The 18,455-nt window shown below is 49.6% G+C and overlaps 1 protein-coding gene across 7 annotated transcripts in view; it reads left to right on the plus strand.

Moving 5' to 3' along the window:
• Positions 1-18,455, plus strand: part of TDRD9 (tudor domain containing 9) — a 121,481-nt gene that overhangs the window by 25,882 nt on the left and 77,144 nt on the right. For 5 of the 7 annotated variants that reach the window (XR_006704226.1, XM_045448402.1, XM_045448404.1 and 2 more), the window contains exons 3-8: positions 184-281; positions 1,500-1,721; positions 2,652-2,774; positions 6,175-6,255; positions 9,595-9,759; positions 15,324-15,427. Coding sequence is in view for 6 of the 7 variants with exons in the window: in XM_045448402.1 (XP_045304358.1) it covers positions 184-281; positions 1,500-1,721; positions 2,652-2,774; positions 6,175-6,255; positions 9,595-9,759; positions 15,324-15,427 (793 nt within the window). In the remaining variant the exon portion in view is untranslated. Of the gene's footprint in view, positions 1-183; positions 282-1,499; positions 1,722-2,651; positions 2,775-6,174; positions 6,256-6,334; positions 6,585-8,176; positions 8,883-9,594; positions 9,760-15,323; positions 15,428-18,455 lie in introns of those variants that run through there. The other 2 variants (XM_045448406.1, XM_045448407.1) reach the window with 2 other exon arrangements.

Raw genomic sequence — 18,455 nt, forward strand, 5'->3', positions numbered from 1 at the left:
GTACGGAGGGAATCTTCTAGTTACGCTGCTTGCGGTGTTAGCCTGCAGAATGTACTTCTGCATTTGTGGACATGTGCGTGCTGGGTTTATAGATTAGACATAACTTCGGGTTGTTTACTGTTTTTTTTTTCCAGACACGTAATAGTATTTTTTGTTTTGTTTTGTTTTGTTTTTTGAATACAGGTCCAAGGCCATCTTTGGCTAAATTAAGCAATGTGGCATGCGTCCCAGAGACAACTTACAAATATCCTGATTTGCCTATAAATCGATGTAAGGACGAGGTAAAATTATTTTTGTCATGATGTAATTTTGCTGTTTAAATAAATGTCTGAGGCCCAACATTTTGGTCTACAGGTGGAAAGTGACGAGGTGCCAGGCAAGCATCCGTGGCGTGTGCTGGACTGTGGGGCGGCCGGAGGGTCCTGTGCCTCGGCCGTGCGATGACCATGCTGATGGTCTTTCCTTGGGCTGTGCTTTAATGTGTTCAGCCTTCCCTCTGAGATAGCTGTCGGTAAACACCTGTCCCCAGGAGAGCTGCTGCTTGAAAAAAACTCACTGCCAGTTGTTTTTATACAGTAATAATGCCCCCTGGCCACCGTTCTCTCCAGCATTCCGCTGGCCTGTTAACTGATTTGATCAGTCACCGATACATCTTGTTATCGACAATGCTGGGCCGCATATAGCAGCAAGACGATCACGCTTTTCATTAGCTACCTGTTATTAAGCCACGTTAGAAATAAGCGTACTGAAACCTTTATTTAATGTACTAGTAGAGGATGAGTTACAGGTAAAACGAAACCACAGATGTTCCAGATTTAAGTTTTGTTTTGTTTTGGTGAGTCATGCAACTTCTGTAGAGTAGACCTACTCTAATTCTGGGGGCCGCTACTCAAATTAGACGGTGTTCCCTGACCGTAGCAATTGCTAGAGAGAGAAGAGTTCAGATAAATTTAGGGTGGAGTCAGGGAGTGGCGGGCAGGAATTGGACTGGAGTTTTAAAAACGCTGTGTACGGTCTGGGAGTGGAACGGTAGAAGTTAATTATTTGAAAATGCATCTGCGGAATTTCAAATGAAATGTTAAAACCACTTGAGGTGATGGCAGCAATGCTTTCGTGTTTCTCAGAAGAATTATGTAAGGTTCGTTACAAGATTTAAAAATACTAGACATTTAAACTTAGCGAGAGCTCTAGAAATTGGTGTTTTCATCTCTGCATAAAGACACTGAGCCCTGGGGCCCCGTGGCTGCCTTGGCCTGGCTCTCCAGAGCCGTGAGCTGTTCCTGTTCACGGCAGTCACAGTGGTTTTCAGGGTGGCAACCATTTGCAGCCTTCGTGCTCTTTTGTGATGGTTAGATGGTTAAGTAATAATTTAACTTTTAAAGATGAAAGGAAAATAAGTCCTGAACATCCTCCCCAGGTAAAGTTTTCGGTTCGTAGATAATACTGTATGTCATCGTTACCTTTGTGGCAATCTCAAAAGAATTTTTCTTGAATTATAGGTTATTTCTCTGATAGAAAGTAATTCTGTGGTGATTATACACGGTGCCACGGGTAGTGGCAAAAGCACTCAGCTGCCACAGTATATCCTGGACCATTACGTTCAGCGCTCTGCCTACTGCAACATTGTGGTCACCCAGCCCCGGAAGATAGGGGCCACCAGCATCGCCAGGTGGATCAGCAAAGAGCGCGCCTGGACGCTCGGTGGTCTGGTGGGCTATCAGGTGAGGGCGGGAGCCAGCCACCTCTTTCCTCGTGAGTGTTTTATTCTGTAGAAGTTGACGGTTTCTGCTGGAAATTGAAATGAAACCAGTTGCTTACAGGGCAGACCTGTGGTGTAATGTAAAAAACAGTGAAACTTGGGGCATCAGGGTGGCTCAGTCAGTTGAGCAGCTGACTCTTGATTTTGACTCTGGTCGTGATCCTGGGGTTGTGGGATTGAGCCCGGGTCGGGCTCTGCTCTCTCTCTCTCTCTCCCTCTGCTCCGCTATCTCCCTCTCTCCCCCTCTGCCCCTCTCCCCTGCTCCCATGCGTTCTCTCTAAAAAAAAAAAAAAAAAAAAAAAATAATGTTTAAAAAGCAGTGAAACTGAATTTTTTGATTAGAACTTCCATTTCTTTCTTGGTTGAATACGAAAGGAGCCAGAATTCTGAGACTCATGGTTTTTGTGATTTTATCTTTGTACGTAGATGTCTTCATACACCACGGTCTTAACATAAAAATGGTACAGGCAGTATGACTAGATAAGCCACATTCCCCCCACCCCCTGAAAAAGAGAAGGAAAAAAATCATCTTGAGAATGATGGTTTTTTTTTTTAAGTTTTTTTTTTTCTTTAATGTTTATTTTGAGAGAGAGAGAGAGGGAGACAAACTCCCAAACAGGCTCTGCACTGTCAGGACAGAGCCCAGTGTGGGGCTCGAACTCACGAACCGTGGATCGTGATCAGAGCCAAAATCAAGAGTCAGACGCTGAACTGGCTGAGCTACCCAGGTGCCTGAGAATGACAGTTTTAACTTAGAGCCTCTAGTTTTTATTCCCTTTCTTACTTACCTCCAATATGGAGGTCCAGTGTGGACATAGCCTTCTTGGTAGTTAAATGTGAACCATTAAAACCTGAAAGTTTTCTCCTTTTTCTTTTCCTTCTCTGCTTTTAGGTAGGGTTAGAGAAGATAGCAACAGAAGACACCAAGTTAATTTATATGACAACGGGAGTCCTGCTTCAGAAAATAGTCAGTACTAAGAGTTTGGTGGAGTTCACCCACATCTTCGTCGATGAGGTGCGCACTTCTTGAACACATCTCTGCCCTTACGCTCGTGTTCTTACTTTGTAAGAGAACAGACAATGTGCAAATTATTGTAAACGTTCCCTCCTTGTAAAGTGTCATGCCGTTGGTCTGTATCTGCTTTATTCTATTGCTAGATGTTGATTTTGTTTTTGTTGGCGCTTAGCTCTAAAACACAGGTGTGGAGGTTGAGGACTGTGACCAGGTTCCTTGATTAGAGCGGGGTTGGCAAACTCCAGCCCTCAGGCCAAATTTGGCACCTGCCTTCGTACATAAAGTTTTATGGGAACACAGTTTGGCTTGTTTGTTTGCTGGTGCTAAAGAGAGGCGTGGCTGCAGCAGCCGGGCGTCCTCACTACCTGCCTTTTGCAGTAAAAGTCTGCCGAGCCCTGGTTTAGAGTGTTAGTCACATCAGACACTCAGAAGAACTTTCATTGTATGCAGGTATTTTCCATCTAGTAAAATGAGGACAGTTGTGCTTTTTTTAAGAAAATAGGGGCGCCTGGGTGGCGCAGTCGGTTAAGCGTCCGACTTCAGCCAGGTCACGATCTCGCGGTCCGGGAGTTCGAGCCCCGCGTCGGGCTCTGGGCTGATGGCTCAGAGCCTGGAGCCTGTTTCCGATTCTGTGTCTCCCTCTCTCTCTGCCCCTCCCCCGTTCATGCTCTGTCTCTCTCTGTCCCAAAAATAAATAAATGTTGAAAAAAAAAAATTAAAAAAAAAAAAGAAAAGAAAGTACACGTGAGATACTGATCTAGTCTCCTTTCTTAAGAAGCTCTAGTAAAGAGTCTTTGTGCCAGTCTTAGCTTTCTGGATTTTTCTCAGGATGGAATATTTGATTGATTTTGTTTATATTTTAAACGAGTTTTTTTGTGGTGGGAGGATGTTGTGTTGAGTTTTCTTTCCCAGGAGTTTTGGAAATGCCTGACCCCGCAGTCTTGACTTTTAAAGCCCGTCAGTAATTACGCCTTTCTGGAGGCATGAAAAACATCGGCAAAGAGCTAGATTTGTGGAAGGTTGGAGATGGGGCTAGAGACAGAGGCTGACGTGAAACTGCCCGGGCGGCTGTGGAGGGTCAGCGTTCCACTCTGTTGAAATGCGTGTGATGGTCAACAGCACTCAGACCTACTGGAGGAGGGGCCGAGCAGGTGCATTTGCTAGCGTGTGCACAGCTAAACGTGGTTTTACATTACCAGGAGATGTTTGGGAGAGTGGAAGGTAGGAAGACGATCTCTTGTCCTTTGCAAAATAGCGTGATGTACAGTGTGGCTCAGGGTTTTTCTTTATGATGGTTATTTTTGAGTGTCTTTAGATTAGATAGAGATGAAATGCAATTTCACGGGCAGTGTATCCAAAGGTGCCATTACCCAGTACGTAATACTTCCCGGAGCCTTAATACTACAGGCTGGCGACAGCAAACGGCCTTGTGGCGTTCGCCCTGGGCAGTTCACTCGAGAGCTCTGCTGCCGGTGCCCCCATTTATTTTCTGTGTGTCCGCTGTCTTTCTGACCGTTGACTGGGCTTGTACGCACGTCCCTGAGTGGTGAGGACACACCTGTCCTCCCGCGTTACTGACTTCGTTCCTTCCCGGAGCAAGGGCCTGTCCCGCAGGGGAGCCATGGCTAGCGGAGGCTGTCTTGTCACCCTGCCACCACAGCTTCTGGCTCTGCACCTGTGTCCCCTGCACCTAGTAGGCATGCTGATAATTACCTGCCTCAGCGAAGAATGGATTGGATATGCTTGAAATTTTAGGTTTATAAGCAATATTGTTCCTAAATAGTGGGACCGTTTGAATTTCAAAGGCAGTCTAAGAGCAAAGGTTGAAGACGGCCAGGCTGTTGAAAACGGGATGATAATGTTTTTAACTTGTCAGCTCTTGAAAAAGAATAAAGTGGCTTCAGGTAACCATTCCTTCAATAAGCATTTTCCCAGTACTGGCCTCATCGGGCGGAGATTATCAACACGTGACTGGTGGTGTCTCCCTTCAGCCACTCCCCTGGGGAGACAGATCCCTGCCGAGGTGTGTGTTGGCCGGTGGCAGGGAGAGGACTGTGGGGTCCTCGGGGCAGGAGAGGGAGGCCGGACGGCCCCGAGAACCTGGGGAGAAGCCGGGTCTAGAAAGTCAGGGTGTGGTGGCCCCGGGGAACTGAACGCTGAGGAGAAGTCACCTGGGGGCTCTTGGCTGATGAGAGCCTTTATTTTTCTTTCTCGAGTAGGAGACGGGATGTTTGTGCTGAGGTGTTCCGGAGTCTGGTGATAGGATGAAATAAGGATTACATTTATAATGGTGTCCCTGGGATGTCCAGCCATTCATGTGAACGTTAAATACTTTTCAGGTGCTGTTTTTCTTTTCTTTTCCTTGTCCCGCTCCCCCACGGCTCCCCTTCGGTGGGGAGCGAGGAAGGAGTGGGACCAGGGGCAGATGTGGCTGTGGAATAATGACTGGGCCTGGACACCAAGGGGAAGAGCACTCCCGCCTTTGGACTCGGCGGCCAGTCTCTCCACTTTGGCGGCAAAATGTCCCAGAATCGAATCTTACTGTCCCCTTGTGCGTTGAGTTACCCCGGCTGAGTGACAGTTCTTGTAGAAAAGCAGCCCCACGTGACCCAAACGTTTGCCATTGGCTGGCCTGGGGCCGGCAGAGCAGGGGAGGTTGAGGGAGCTGTGGGTCCGTGGGGGGCCCTGCCTGCCTCGCCGGGGGCGGGGGGGGGGGGGGAAGGTAGAGGAGGGTGGGGACGGGGCTGCTTTCCCTGGGCCGCAGCTCCCACGCCAGCTCCCCAGGGTGACCCCGAGCGCCCGCAGCTCCCCCTGGTGCCCTCGGCTCCTAGCCTCCATCTGCTTGCCCGTTTGTGGCTGACCTGACCGTGCCACGGCCAAGCCGGCCCACCCTCGGTCGCCACGGTTCTGCGTCTCACGGAGCGGGCACGCTGGCCTCAGCCTCCGCCCTGTGCTCACTTGCCAGCCTGGGTGCAGCTGGAGACTGAGGGGAGCGTGTGGTTGGCAGGGGAAAGTAGAGGAGGTGGGTCCGGTGGCTGTCTGTGCCGGGGACGGGTGGGGATGGTTCCGCTGGACTCTGTGACCCCGGGGGGCACCGCTGGCATTGCACGCGCGGGACCAGAGATGCTAAGTTCTCTGCCCAGATGCCCCAGAGAGAAGGCCCCAGAGAGAAGCACCGAGGGGGAAGAGACCCACCCGGGCCTCTTCTGTGCCCTCTCGTTCGTGGGCCAGGCGGCCCGGCTTCCTCTTAGCCGGGAGCGCCGTCCGGTCCGTCCAGAGGAAGCGCGTTTAGCAGAGCCAGCTGCCCTGCCCCCCGCCTCCCGGCGACCGTCAGAGCCGCTTCCGCGGTCATGTGCGTTGCTGGCTGCCACGTGGGGCGCCCCACTTTTCTATTTTGCAGGTACACGAACGGACTGAAGAAATGGATTTCCTGCTGTTGGTAGTCCGCAAACTTCTGAGAACAAATTCGCGTTTTGTGAAGGTAAATCTGATTTCCTGAGTAACAGGAATATTCAGGGTTAAGGTTTATGATTTGGATTTGTGTCTCTTCGTTTTTTCAGAAACCATCGAAAGCAGTGACTCTTGACATTTGTTGTCGTGTGTCCTCCTCCACATCTGGCCAGGAATCTGGCTCCAGGGCATTCCCTCAGGATGGGAGTGTGGAATCTTTTTTTTTTTTTTTTGGATTATTATGGTGCATTAAATTCGAAAATTTTCTCCAGGCAGAAAGTGATGTGATGGTTGTTGACTCTAATGAAATACTGAGTGTTGGATCACTGCTTTTGGTTGAATAATTACCACAGTTTGGAGGTATGTGACTACATCTGCAGTCTTTGTTCTAAAAACGACACCAGAAGAGGAATTGAGGGTTTTTTTAATTAAAATTTTTTATACAGTATATTTATTTTGGAGAGAGAGAGAGCATGAGTCAGGGAGGAGCATAGAGAGAGAGGGAGAGAATCCCAAGCAGGCTCCAGGCTGTCAGTGCCCAGCCCGGTGCGGAGCTCAAACCCGCGGACTGTGAGAGTGTGACCTGAGCCAAAGTCGGACGCTTAACTGAGCCACCCAGGCGCCCTGAGGACAGTTCTGTGCGCTGCTGTTTTAAAGACTTAGGTTTTGAGTTGACTGAAAGTCCGTGGGGATGGTGATCGCTGTTTGCATCACGTGAGCTAAAAGGAGGAGGGCGTGAACTCGACTGAACTAGCGGAGGGTTGTGATAATTACTTGTTCCCCATGTAGGCCACCCCGTGTGTGGGGAGCAGCTTCCGAAGGGTGGCCGCGGCTGGAGTGTGGCCTCGTGGAAAAGGCTGTGACGGGCTTTACTGCTGTTGGAAAGCAGCTGTCTGCCAGTCTTCCGTCTGTTCATCTGCTTAGGGAAGCATCTCTTGGGACTCCGCTCCCAGGATGAGACCCGTCTGCCTCAGAAGGCTCACCTGGTGGGCGCCAGACAGATGGAATCTGAAAATTGTAATTGTGTCACTGCTTGACACGATTGTAGCACGAATGCAGGAATTTGGCTGTTCTATTCCTTTTTTGGAATCTTAAAGATGACATTAAAGATTGTTGAACAATTTGGGACCTTTTGGTTGTCATTTTAAGACTTCATTTTGGGACGCCTGGGTGGCTCAGTCGGTTGAGTGTCTGACTTTGACTCAGCTCACATGATACCATTGAAATGATGGAAACTGAAGAAAAATTGGAAACTTCATAGTCTAACATATCAGCATAAATTTCTGTAACATGCAAATTACTCAGTCATTAGGAATTATTATTTTTTTAAGACTTTGTTTTTAGGGGCACCTGGGTGATCAGTCGGTTAAGCATCCAACTCTTAGTCTCAGCTCAGGTCTTGATCTCAGGTCTTGATGGTGAATTTAAGCCCCCACACTGGACCCTGTGCTGGGTGCGAAGCCTACTTAAAAAAAGTCTACCACATTGCTGAAAATGGTGGGCAGGAATTTGGTTCCCATTATAAAAATGGTAGGAAACCATTGGTTGGTTTCAATATTTTCTTCATTTGTTAAACCTATGAAGCAGAATATTTTCTGGGCCAAGAAATGAGAAATCAAGTTATAGATGGCATTATACTGAGTTTTTTGAAATGCTCAAAAATTCTCTTTTTAGTACTTTTTTTTAAAAATTTAAAAAAAAAAAATTTTTTTTTTCAACGTTTATTTATTTTTGGGACAGAGAGAGACAGAGCATGAACAGGAGAGGGGCAGAGAGAGAGGGAGACACAGAATCAGAAACAGGCTCCAGGCTCTGAGCCATCAGCCCAGAGCCTGACGCAGGGCTCGAACTCACGGACCGCGAGATCGTGACCTGGCTGAAGTCGGATGCCTAACTGACTGCGCCACCCAGGCGCCCCTCTTTTTAGTACTTTTTAAAAAGAGAGTTGCTGTCAGAGACTTAGATTCGGGAGCGTGGGAAGATGGGCTGAAGGTCTCCCCTTCCTCTGCCGCACAGACCCTTAGAGGTTCCTGGCTCTGGGCCGTCCCCATACCTGCTGGCCCCGCTGTCACTGTTGGCTGATCACACTCAGGTCAGTCCCACGCTGGTGTCTTGAGCAGGCTGCCGAGTTGTCTGTCTGGAGGAGAGGCTGGTGGCAGTGAGGAGTCTCGATGGCCTTGAGCAGTCCGGTCTGGCCTCATGTCCGCATGCCGCCTCAACCGAACAGAGGCCCCGCACGCCATCAGCCTCACTGTCCCTCGGAAGACAGTTTAGAGAGCATCTGCCGGGACCGAGTATGCCCCGTGGGGGCCACTCTTACACCCACATGGCTTCTCAGAGGCTTCCTTCCAACCTGAAGCAACTCATCTTAAATGAGTTCTGGTTAATATGCTTTCTACCATTTGGATCTAACATCTTAGGGGAAAATACACGTATTTTGTTTACACAGTAACGCATTGGGTCGTCGGCAGCCGGCCGAGAGTTGGGTTTACCCCCTGTGAGCGTCTCAGAGACTGGCGGATGGCGCGTGTCCTTCGTGGCACTGCTGCCTTGTCCGCTGCACATCTGGGGTGCTGTGGGTGCTGCTCCTGGCTTTCACACAGAGTTTCCCACGGAGGACATCCCATATTTGCTTCCTGGCACAACTGACCACTTGTGGTGGGTCCCCAAGCCTCTGTGTCCTGCTTCGGCCTAGGCTGGTTTCTCCCTGCTGTGGCCCTGGGACCGACTGCTCCAGATTCGTGGCTCAGAGCCGGGGTTTTCTGGCTCCGCGTCTGCCTCTTTGCTGTTCTGCTCCCTGGCGTTTCTGTAACACCTCATCTAGTAACTTGCTCGTTTTTATTTTTGTTTTCTGATGCAAAGGTTCCTTTTATTTTTATTTTTTTTATTTTTATTTTTTTTCAACGTTTATTTATTTTTGGGACAGAGAGAGACAGAGCATGAACGGGGGAGGGGCAGAGAGAGAGGGAGACACAGAATCGGAAACAGGCTCCAGGCTCTGAGCCATCAGCCCAGAGCCCGACGCGGGGCTCGAACTCACGGACCGCGAGATCGTGACCTGGCTGAAGTCGGACGCTTAACCGACTGCGCCACCCAGGCGCCCCACAAAGGTTCCTTTTAGATAAGTGGTCATAGGTTAGCTTTATTGTAGTCTCTCACTTGATAAAATAATTTAGGAGAAGTAGTAAAAGTTGGTTGTCTCTGAGCATCCGTTCAACTGTAATAATTTGTACTCCATTAAAGATTAAGTCAGTGTATCATACTGAAGTTTTGAAAATTACTAAAGCAGAAGACAAGCTTGGTAATTTAACAACATCACATTTAGTTGTTGTTGTTGCTCTTGTTTGTTCTAATGGTCTCTCTTCTGCAGATAATCCTCATGTCGGCCACCATCAGTTGCAAAGAGTTTGCAGATTACTTTGCTGTTCCTGTCCAGAACAAGATGAACCCTGCGTATGTTTTTGAAGTGGAAGGAAAGCCCCATTCAGTCGAAGAGTATTATCTTGATGATTTGGGGCACATGCATCACGGCAGGGTATGTTGGAAGGCATTGTTTCTTTCATAGTGAATGTGCCTTTGTGTCAGAGTAAGCCCGCACTGGTCAGCTGCAATTGTAAGACTGTACGAAATCCAGGCTGGGGGATGGTGCAGGCTGGGGCTGGAGAAGGACGGGTTGGGAGGGCTCCGAGTTTGTCGCTGTGAACTGTGGGCGTTGAAACACATTGTACGCTCCTGTGAAAGTTGTTGGATTGGTTTTACACTTTGTTGGTGAAAAGTAAAATGTCAGATTTTGGTCAGCTATAAAATTGTAGATTCAGTTGAGAGTGGGAGGTAGTTTTATTTCAAGTTTTACTTTGATTAAACTGCTTCTTATAATACAAATTGTGGTGCTCTCAATTGAAGGAGGAGTGTACTGATGGTGAAGGACCGGGACAATACATCCTTACGAAAAGTTGCAGTTGATTTGACATTATTTTCATGTGGGTAATACATTTACAGGATTCAAAAATCAAAAAGAGGTTTATGAGCAGGTATAAACTCTCTCCTTCCCCCTCCTGTCCTCTGCTCAGCTCCCCTGCCAACGAGAGGAAATCACTGCCACTGATTTCTTAGGAATCGTGCTGTAACTCTGAATGTCTGTATGAGCAGATACAAATGTGCGGTTTCTCCCTTTACAGAAACAGCAGTGCCCTAGGTGCACCTTGCCTTCTCGTTCTGCCTTTCATGTCCTTTCCACATGTCCAGCTCACAGCTTATTCCTTCTCTTTTCAGAGCTACATTCTGTTCTCTCATGTCCGTATCTCACTAATCCCCAGTATTTCTGGCCTTTTTCTTTTTTAAGTTTCTTTATGTATTTTGAGTGGGGGAGGGGCAGAGAGGGAATCCCAAACGGGCCCTGCACTGTCGGCACCGAGCCCAACGTGGGGCTCCACCCCATGAACCGTTAGAGTGTGGCCTGAGCTGAAACCGAGAGTTGGAGGCCTAAACCGGCTGATCCCCCCACCCCGGGTGCCCCTGGTCTGTTCTGGTTGAAAGCAGTGCTGCGGGAGGAGACCGTGCACTCCCGACGGTGTGTTCAGAGGCTGGGCTCTCTCTGCCTTGTTACTGTTGACATTTGGGGCCGGCTCTTTGTGGTGGGGGCCTCCCTGTGCACTCAATGGAGGGTGTTTAACAGCGTTTCTGGCCTTGATCCGCTAGCTGCAAGTGGGGCCCCCACTGTGACCACCAGCAGTGTTTCCAGACAGTCCGTGGGCGGTCGGCTGCCCCATTGAAGACCCCTGTGTAGGTTATGCCTTGTAGAAGACAGTGTCTGCTGGTGGAATTGCCGGGTCAGAGGGTGTGTGCACTTGTGATTTTGATGGACGGGCCAGACTGCTCTGTGTAGGAGTTGGACTCTTAGCACAAACATTGGTGATGTGGAAGTAGACTATAGCCTCGACGATGGTGAGTCAGCCGACTGGGTTCCACCTAAGGTAAGAAGACACATTTTGTCAAATCTGTTACAGTGGAGGGAGGCCAGCGATGGCCATTAAAATGTGGCACGTCTTTTTTTCCAACTTTGTAGATGACAATATTTCAAAAAAACAGGAAAGTTGTAAGAATTTTATAGTAAACACCTCTCTGTCACCCGGATTCTAAAGTGCACGTTTATAAAAAAACTGTCAGAACCAAGAAACTAACTGATATATTATTAGAACTAAAGTTGTATTTATTTGGATTTTACTGGTGTTTCCCTAATTTCCTTGCTCTGTCTCAGGGTCCCACATTGCTTTGAGTCGTCATGTCTCTGTAGGCTTCTCTGGGCTGTGACAGTTTCTCAGACGTCTCTTATTTTTGATGACCTTGACGGTTTGTAGGAGTACTGGTCAGGTATTTGTAGGATTCCCCACTGTTAGAATTTTTCTGATGTTTTTCTCATGAGTGGACTTGGGGCTCTGGATCTTGGGGAGGCAGACCACTGGGGTGAAGTGCTGTATTGTCACGGGGGGACTGCCAGCGTGGCCTATCACTGGTGATGTTGGCCAAGGAAGTTTTTAAAAAAATGGTTTTATTTGTTTTTGAAAGAGAGACAGTGTGAGCAAGGGAGGGGCAGAGACAGAGAAACACAGAATCTGAAGCAGGCTCCAGGCCCCACGCTGTCAGCACAGAGCCCCACACGGGGCTTGAACCCACCAAACTGTGAGATCACAACCTGAGCCAAAGTCAGATGCTCGACCGACTGAGCCACCCAGGCGCCCCTCCTGGCCAAGGAAGTTTTAGCCAAACTTCTGCCCTACAGTGTTACTGTCCCTTCCTTTTTCTTTTGTGTATTTGTATGTGTTTACCTGTTTCTTTGCTCACTGCCTGTTTCCCTCCCCCCCCCCCCCCCCCCCCCAGTGAGATGTAAGCAGCATAAGAGAGACACGTCTGTCCTTTGCTGTTTGGACACAAGTCACTAATTGCAGCCCGTATTCAAGGTGGAGGGGAGAGGGCACTTCGTCACATTTAAAAATTTTGTACTTTCTGGCCCATTTTGGAATGTGAAAGTACCAGTGGTTTTACACGTCTTTCCAGCTGGCCGTTGTGTGTTGGAATCGCGTAGATGATTGCTCGCGGGTGCACTGTGGAGTTGGGTCAGGCCTGGGCACCTGCCCTCTGCTCCCGTGCGGGCGGGGCAGCCTGGGCTCCTCTCCAGCCAGGGGCTCGTGTTCTCCAGGCTGGGGAGAACCCGGTGTTGGCATTTGCGTACCCAGTATCCTCTCCTTGGTACTTAATAGGTACTCAGGAAATATTTCGGTGAACGAATACATTAACATTCCGCCTTATAAAAGCGGTGTTTTGTATAGATTCTGCTGTATAGTTTTTGGAGTCAGAGGAGTTTTAAAAAATTCCAGTTTCGCTATTGTTACTACTCCCTGGGCGCACCATCTAATGTTACAGGGGAGAAGCAGCGTTCCTTCTGCGGACACCAGCCTTTCTCCCTTTCTGCCTTCTTAGGGACCTTTTCTGATTGACTGTTGCCCCCTCCTTGCTTTTTTTTTTTTTTCCTTTTGTAATGTTTACTTTTGAGACAGAGAGAAAGAGCGTGGGTCAGGGAGGGGCAGAGAGAGAGGGAGGCCCAGAATCCGAAGCAGGCTCCAGGCTCTGAGCTGTCAGCACAGAGTCTGACGTGGGGCTCGAACCCACAGACCACGAGATCATGACCTGAGCCGAAGTTGGCTGCTCAACCAACTGAGCCCCCCCGGCGCCCCAACACCCTGCTCGTGTTACCTTTCCTAGTGCCTTCTCCACTGCCCCTTACCTGTCCCCATTTCATCAGAACTGAGTCTCTCTCATCTTAAAAAGCACCCTCACGAGGTCCCATGTTTCTCTCCGTGGTCTGGCTCCCACTGTCCCTGTTCTGAGATGGCATTTGTCAGGATCACTAGCGACTTCCTTAAGTTGAGAGTCCTCTGCCCTAAACTTACCATGACCTCCCTGTAATATTTGACACCTTTGGCCAGTTTGGTTTTCTTGAAAGTCACCCTTCCCTTGAGGCCAGTGTTGCCCTTGTGGTCTTTCTGTTGCCAACCCTGGCTGTTCTTTTCAACGTCCTCTGAAGAGTTCTTTTCACTACTTATTTTCAACTTTTTTGTTTTCACCCTCCCCTTAGAAATGAGACAGGAGGGAGCGCCCACGACGTGTAGCTTTAGTCCGGAAGCAGAGCTGAAGGAGAGCGTGGCCCCGCCCACCACTCCCCACGCCTTCCCGCCCTGGACAGGGCTTTTATAATCCTGTTCACAGTTGGGCAGTAACCCACTTCAAGGGGATCACGGGGACGGTGAGACAGGTTGAGGTCCCCATTCTGCTCCCCGATGGTGCCTGGCCGTCTCGGCATCGTTCGTTTCCTACCGTCTGCAGCGCCCGTTCTGGCACGTCTCTCGCCCTCCTCCTGGGACCAGCTGGCCGGCCTCGGCACCGCCGGCTCATGGTGACGGCAGACGCGCAGGGCTCCAGCCTCTCCGCGTGGGGCAGAAACACGAGCTTCCACCTCCTTCTGTTGACGGCGTCACGGTCGTTAGTTCGGCGGAGGAGTGAGTCTCTCTGTTTCCGCCTGCGTGAATTCGTTCCCTCCACGTTTCTGCCCCTTCCCCTGCTTTATCTTTTGTCGGAGCGCATCGACTGAGCGAGTGGGCCCGTTTGCTCTGAGCGCACTGTACCGTCTGGGGGAGCAGAGACCTCGTCTGTCGTCTGTTGTTTGCCCCTGACTCTCACACGTGGTGGGGGCGAGGGCAGCCGTGGATCAGCGGGCCCGTGACCCACCTCACTATTCCCGTCGTTACCCATGTGACGCCTGCTGGGAGAAAGCGGGGCTGTATCTGGTGTCTTGTATTTAAATGATAGTCTTTGGGTTTGGATTCTAGAACACAGTGAAGTTACTTCTGAATTGGTGACGTACCTTTTCCGTGGCTTACTGGTTTGTAGAAAAAACGTTCTGATGGGTGTGAATGCCACTGTTGGGGTTTGTGAAAACTATGCTTTCTTTCTATTTCTGTTTTGTATGTTTCTGTTATGGTTATCGTTTGGATAAAGTAGAAAGTCGTTCCAGGTAAAGATAGAATGCTCCTTCACAGTTATTGATGAAATAAAAGCCGGTTTGTTATTCTTACATTAGTAGGATCGTACTAATAATGAAAAATGGTTTCTTACCAGCTGACTTAATTTACTCTAAAAATGGGGGGAGAAGTTTGCATCTGTGGCTAACTACTTATCATTTGTAGACTTCTGATGTGTTTTTCACAAAGTTGAATGCAGTGCTTTGAGCATAGTACTTGATAAGTAAGGTTATTAAATACACCACAAAAGCTTTCTTACTCTTGGTGGGTGCAAAAAAACCCCCGATGTGGCTATGAAAGAGATTTTCTGGAAATTATGCCATAACTGTTGTGCCGGATGTTGTAGAGAGACTCTTCCACAGTGGTGGCCTTGGTTCCGTGAAGCCGTCAGCTCAGACCAGTGATGCCAACCTCACCGGGGGGGGGGGGGGGGGGGGGGGGGGGGGGCGGGGGGGGGGTGGCTGCTGCGGTTGACCTCCCGCATTCTGCGGAGGTGTCTGGAGGGCAGTTTTAAACGAGCTGGGCTCATTAGTTTTGTTTTAGTATGTGATTAAAAGTAGTCTGGCGACCCGTGCCCTGGCACATAGGTGACTTCGGTATATTCTTCCTGTAAGTTGGCAGATGTAACGGGGTGTTAGCCTTCCCCGGTCCTTGTGACGGTGGTGGCGGTGATGTCTCAGGACTTGTTGAGACAGGCGCCTGACGGGAGGGGCGCCGGCGCTGGGTTCTGTACGCATCTGGAGCTGCTCGCTCTGTCTTCAGACTAGGTTTCCCGACAGACGTCCCACCTCTGTGTGTCTGCACCCTGAGCCCATCTGCGCCCCAGTGACAGGGACAGGGGGTGAACTCGTCCATACCGTGTCCGTTGGGGTCTGGCGCTCGGCACGCGTTCGTGTATTGGCTGCTGACAGTACTCTTTTTATTGGGGTGTTAAAGTGACGCACTAAAGACAGTCACCTGTCTGCACCCAGAACCCCTTGTAATCCTGTTCTGATCTTCCGGCCTTTCCTTTTCCTGTGTTTAGCTTTCTCCTCACGTCCTGGAGGAGCCGGTGATTACTAAGGACATGTACGAAGTCGCTGTCTCCCTGATCCAGATGTTCGACCACCTGGATGTGAAGGAGAGTGGGTAAGAGACGCTCCGCTTGGCAGCGTGCTTCACGTGCGAGTTCAAACGGTCCGCTGTTTGTTTAGAAACCGTTTAGTGTTTTTATAACGTTAACACGTAACTGTAGATACCTTCTCCAGTAGTCACTGTATATATTTTAAAATAAAGTTGGTACATTGGCCTTTTTTTTTTTTTTTTACTGGAAACTTCCACTTTAAAGTAGTAAGACCAAGTGCAGTTTTAAGACTTGACAGTTTTAGAAGCCAGCAGTCACAGCCTAAAGAGAGAATGGTTTCCAGACATGCTGAGTCCCGTCAGTCCTAGTCTGAGGCGGGTGGAGAGGACCGCGCTAGAAGAAGGTGTCGGGTGCATTTCCTTGCCTTGGTTTCTGTTTGCTAAGAAGGTATGGGGGGCGCCCTGCGGCTCAGTCGGTTGAGCGTCCGACTTTGGCTCAGGTCATGATCTCATAGCTTGTGAGTTCGAGCTCCGCGTCGGGCTCTGTGCTGACAGCTCGGAGCCTGGAACTTGCTTCGGATTCTGTGTCCTCCCTCTCTCTCTGCCCCTCCCCAGCTCATGCTCGCGCGCGCGCTCTCTCTCTCTCTCTCTCTCAAAAATAAATAAACATTAAAAAAAAAGAGGAAGATCCGCTCCCCACCCTAAGGCTCCTTGGTCACCCGTTTGCTCATGTGTTTCGCTGGACCTTTGAAGCGGAACCTGTTTTCCCTTAAGAGCAACTTCAGGTTATCAGGGGTGGTTGGGTCTGTGATATAAAAAATACTGTATTATGTTCTGAACCCTCCCTGTGTTCGTTTCCTGTGGCTCGTAAATGCAGTTTCTGTGTGAGAATGACAGACCCGGACGATGTAGAGTCCGCCTCCTCGCGGCAACCGGAACGTGACCGCGGGCCACCTGTCCTTCTAGGCCCGACGCGCGCGTCCATGCCTCCCTCCTTTTACTGTCACTTGCGAAGTGCAGACATCCGTGACGCGTAAAGTCACTCGTCTTGCGGTCCCCCTGAACACTACCTGAGGATGAGCGGGCCGTCATCCCGTCCCGTCCCCCACAACCTGCATGCAGTTGTGTTACTTGAGCGGTTTCTGAGCTCCTTCAAGTTTTGGTCTTTTTTTCTTACCTATTTTAAAAGATTTCTTTCTGGCTTTGATTTTTTTTTTTTTTAATTAGAGACAGAGTGCACAGGCAGGGGAGGGGGCAGAGGGAGCGAGGGAGAGAATCTTAAGCAGGCTCCCCGCTCCGCACAGAGCCTGACGCAGGGCTCGATCCGTGACCCGTCGTGACCTGAGTCAAAATCAAGTCGGACACTTAACCGACTGAGCCAGCCAGGTGCCCTTATGGATTTTGTTTTCTCTTAAATAGACTTTATTTTTAGAGCAGTTTGAGGTTCACGGCAACGTTGAGGACGGTTGCCATGTGCCTGACGTAGTCACAGTGCCCCCTACCGTCAGCGTCTTGCACTGGAGCAGTACCTTGTTGTTGACACATCATCGTCGCCCCCCAAGTCTGCAGTGTAGGCTTCACTGATGGTGTGCATTTGATGGGTTTCGGCAGGCGTGTGATGGTGTGCATCCGGCATGGTAGTATCCCGCCCCAGATCCTGTCTGTCCTGCCTCTTCCTCCCTCCCCTATAACCATGGCAACCACGGATCTTTTTACTGTCTCCCTAGTGTTGCCTTTTCCAGAATGTCTTGTGGTTGGGATCGTACATACGCAGCTCTCTCAGATTGGCTCCTTCACTTAGCGGGAAGCATTTAAGTTTCCTCCTGTCTTTTCCTGGCCCGTAGCTCATTTCTTCGTAGCGCTGAACAGCATTCCCCTGTCTGGACGGCCCGCGGTGTGTTTATGCGTTCACCTGCTGAAGGACGTCTTGGTGGCTTCCGAGTTCGGGCAGTTATGAAGGAAGCTGCTGTAAACATGTATGTGCAGGTGTTGGCGTGGACGTAAGTTTTCGGCTCCTCGGGGTGAGCCCGAAGGAGCAGGATCGCTGGATCGGTTTTGTAAGAGACCACCCAAGTGCCTTCCAGGGTGGCTGCGCCATTTCACGTTCCCGGCAGCGATGGATAGGCAGCCCCGTGCCTCCGCGTCCCCACCAGCATCTGGTTGTGTGAGAGTTCTGGGTTTGGCTGCTCCGTGTTTTGGCACGGAGCTCTTGTCAGATGTGAACTGTGCCTTCGGCCTTACTTCGTGCCCTGTTCGGTCTTGCTTAATGCTGTGGGGCCTGAATTCCGCTTTGTCACGTTTCAAGATCGCAGCCCTGCTTTCTTTGTGTCTTGGCCTCTAAAATCTTTGCCCTTCCTTTACGGTCACTCTTTTCCGAACGGCTTATGTTTAGGTATGTCTTTTGCAGGTAGCAGAGTTGGGGGTGGTTTATGAGTCGTTTGAAAAACTTTGGCTTCACTGAGTTCAGCCATCCGTGCTGATTGATACGACCGTGTGTTTAGTCTCACATGTGTCGTACATACTCTATGGCCTTTTCTTTCGTCTTAAAATTTTTTCTTGGTGGTTAGGAAGGTTTATCATGTTGTCATTGTAGTTACTGTATCTTTAGAGAAGGCCCACGGACTTCTTTTCCATTGTGAAGCCTTCTGACCCTTGTTCCCTGGGGAAAATGCTCATTGACTTCCACCTGTTTGTTAGCTTTGTGGCAAATGGAGCATCCTGTTCGCCTCTCTCTGTTCCCCTTCCTTTTCCCCTCATTAAAAAAAATTTTTTTAATGTTTATTTTCGAGAGAGAGAAACAGAGTGTGAGGTGGGGGGGGGGGGTGGTGCAGAGAGAGGGGAAGACAGAATCCGAAGGAGGCTCCAGGCTCTGAGCTGTCAGCACAGAGCCCAGTGTGGGGCTTGAACTCACAAACTGTGAGATCATGAACTGAGCCGAAGTCGGTCGCCCAACCTGCTGAGCCACCCAGACGCCCCTCCCCCTCATTTTTAAAATGGCTTTATCAAGATACTATTTACATACCATATGATGCACCCCTTTAAGCTGTACAGTTGAGTAGTTTCTGGAATATTCACACATATGCGGCACCATTAC

The sequence above is a fragment of the Leopardus geoffroyi genome, chromosome B3, assembly GCF_018350155.1.
Source record: "Leopardus geoffroyi isolate Oge1 chromosome B3, O.geoffroyi_Oge1_pat1.0, whole genome shotgun sequence".
In the NCBI taxonomy this organism is placed as follows: Eukaryota; Metazoa; Chordata; class Mammalia; order Carnivora; family Felidae; genus Leopardus; species Leopardus geoffroyi.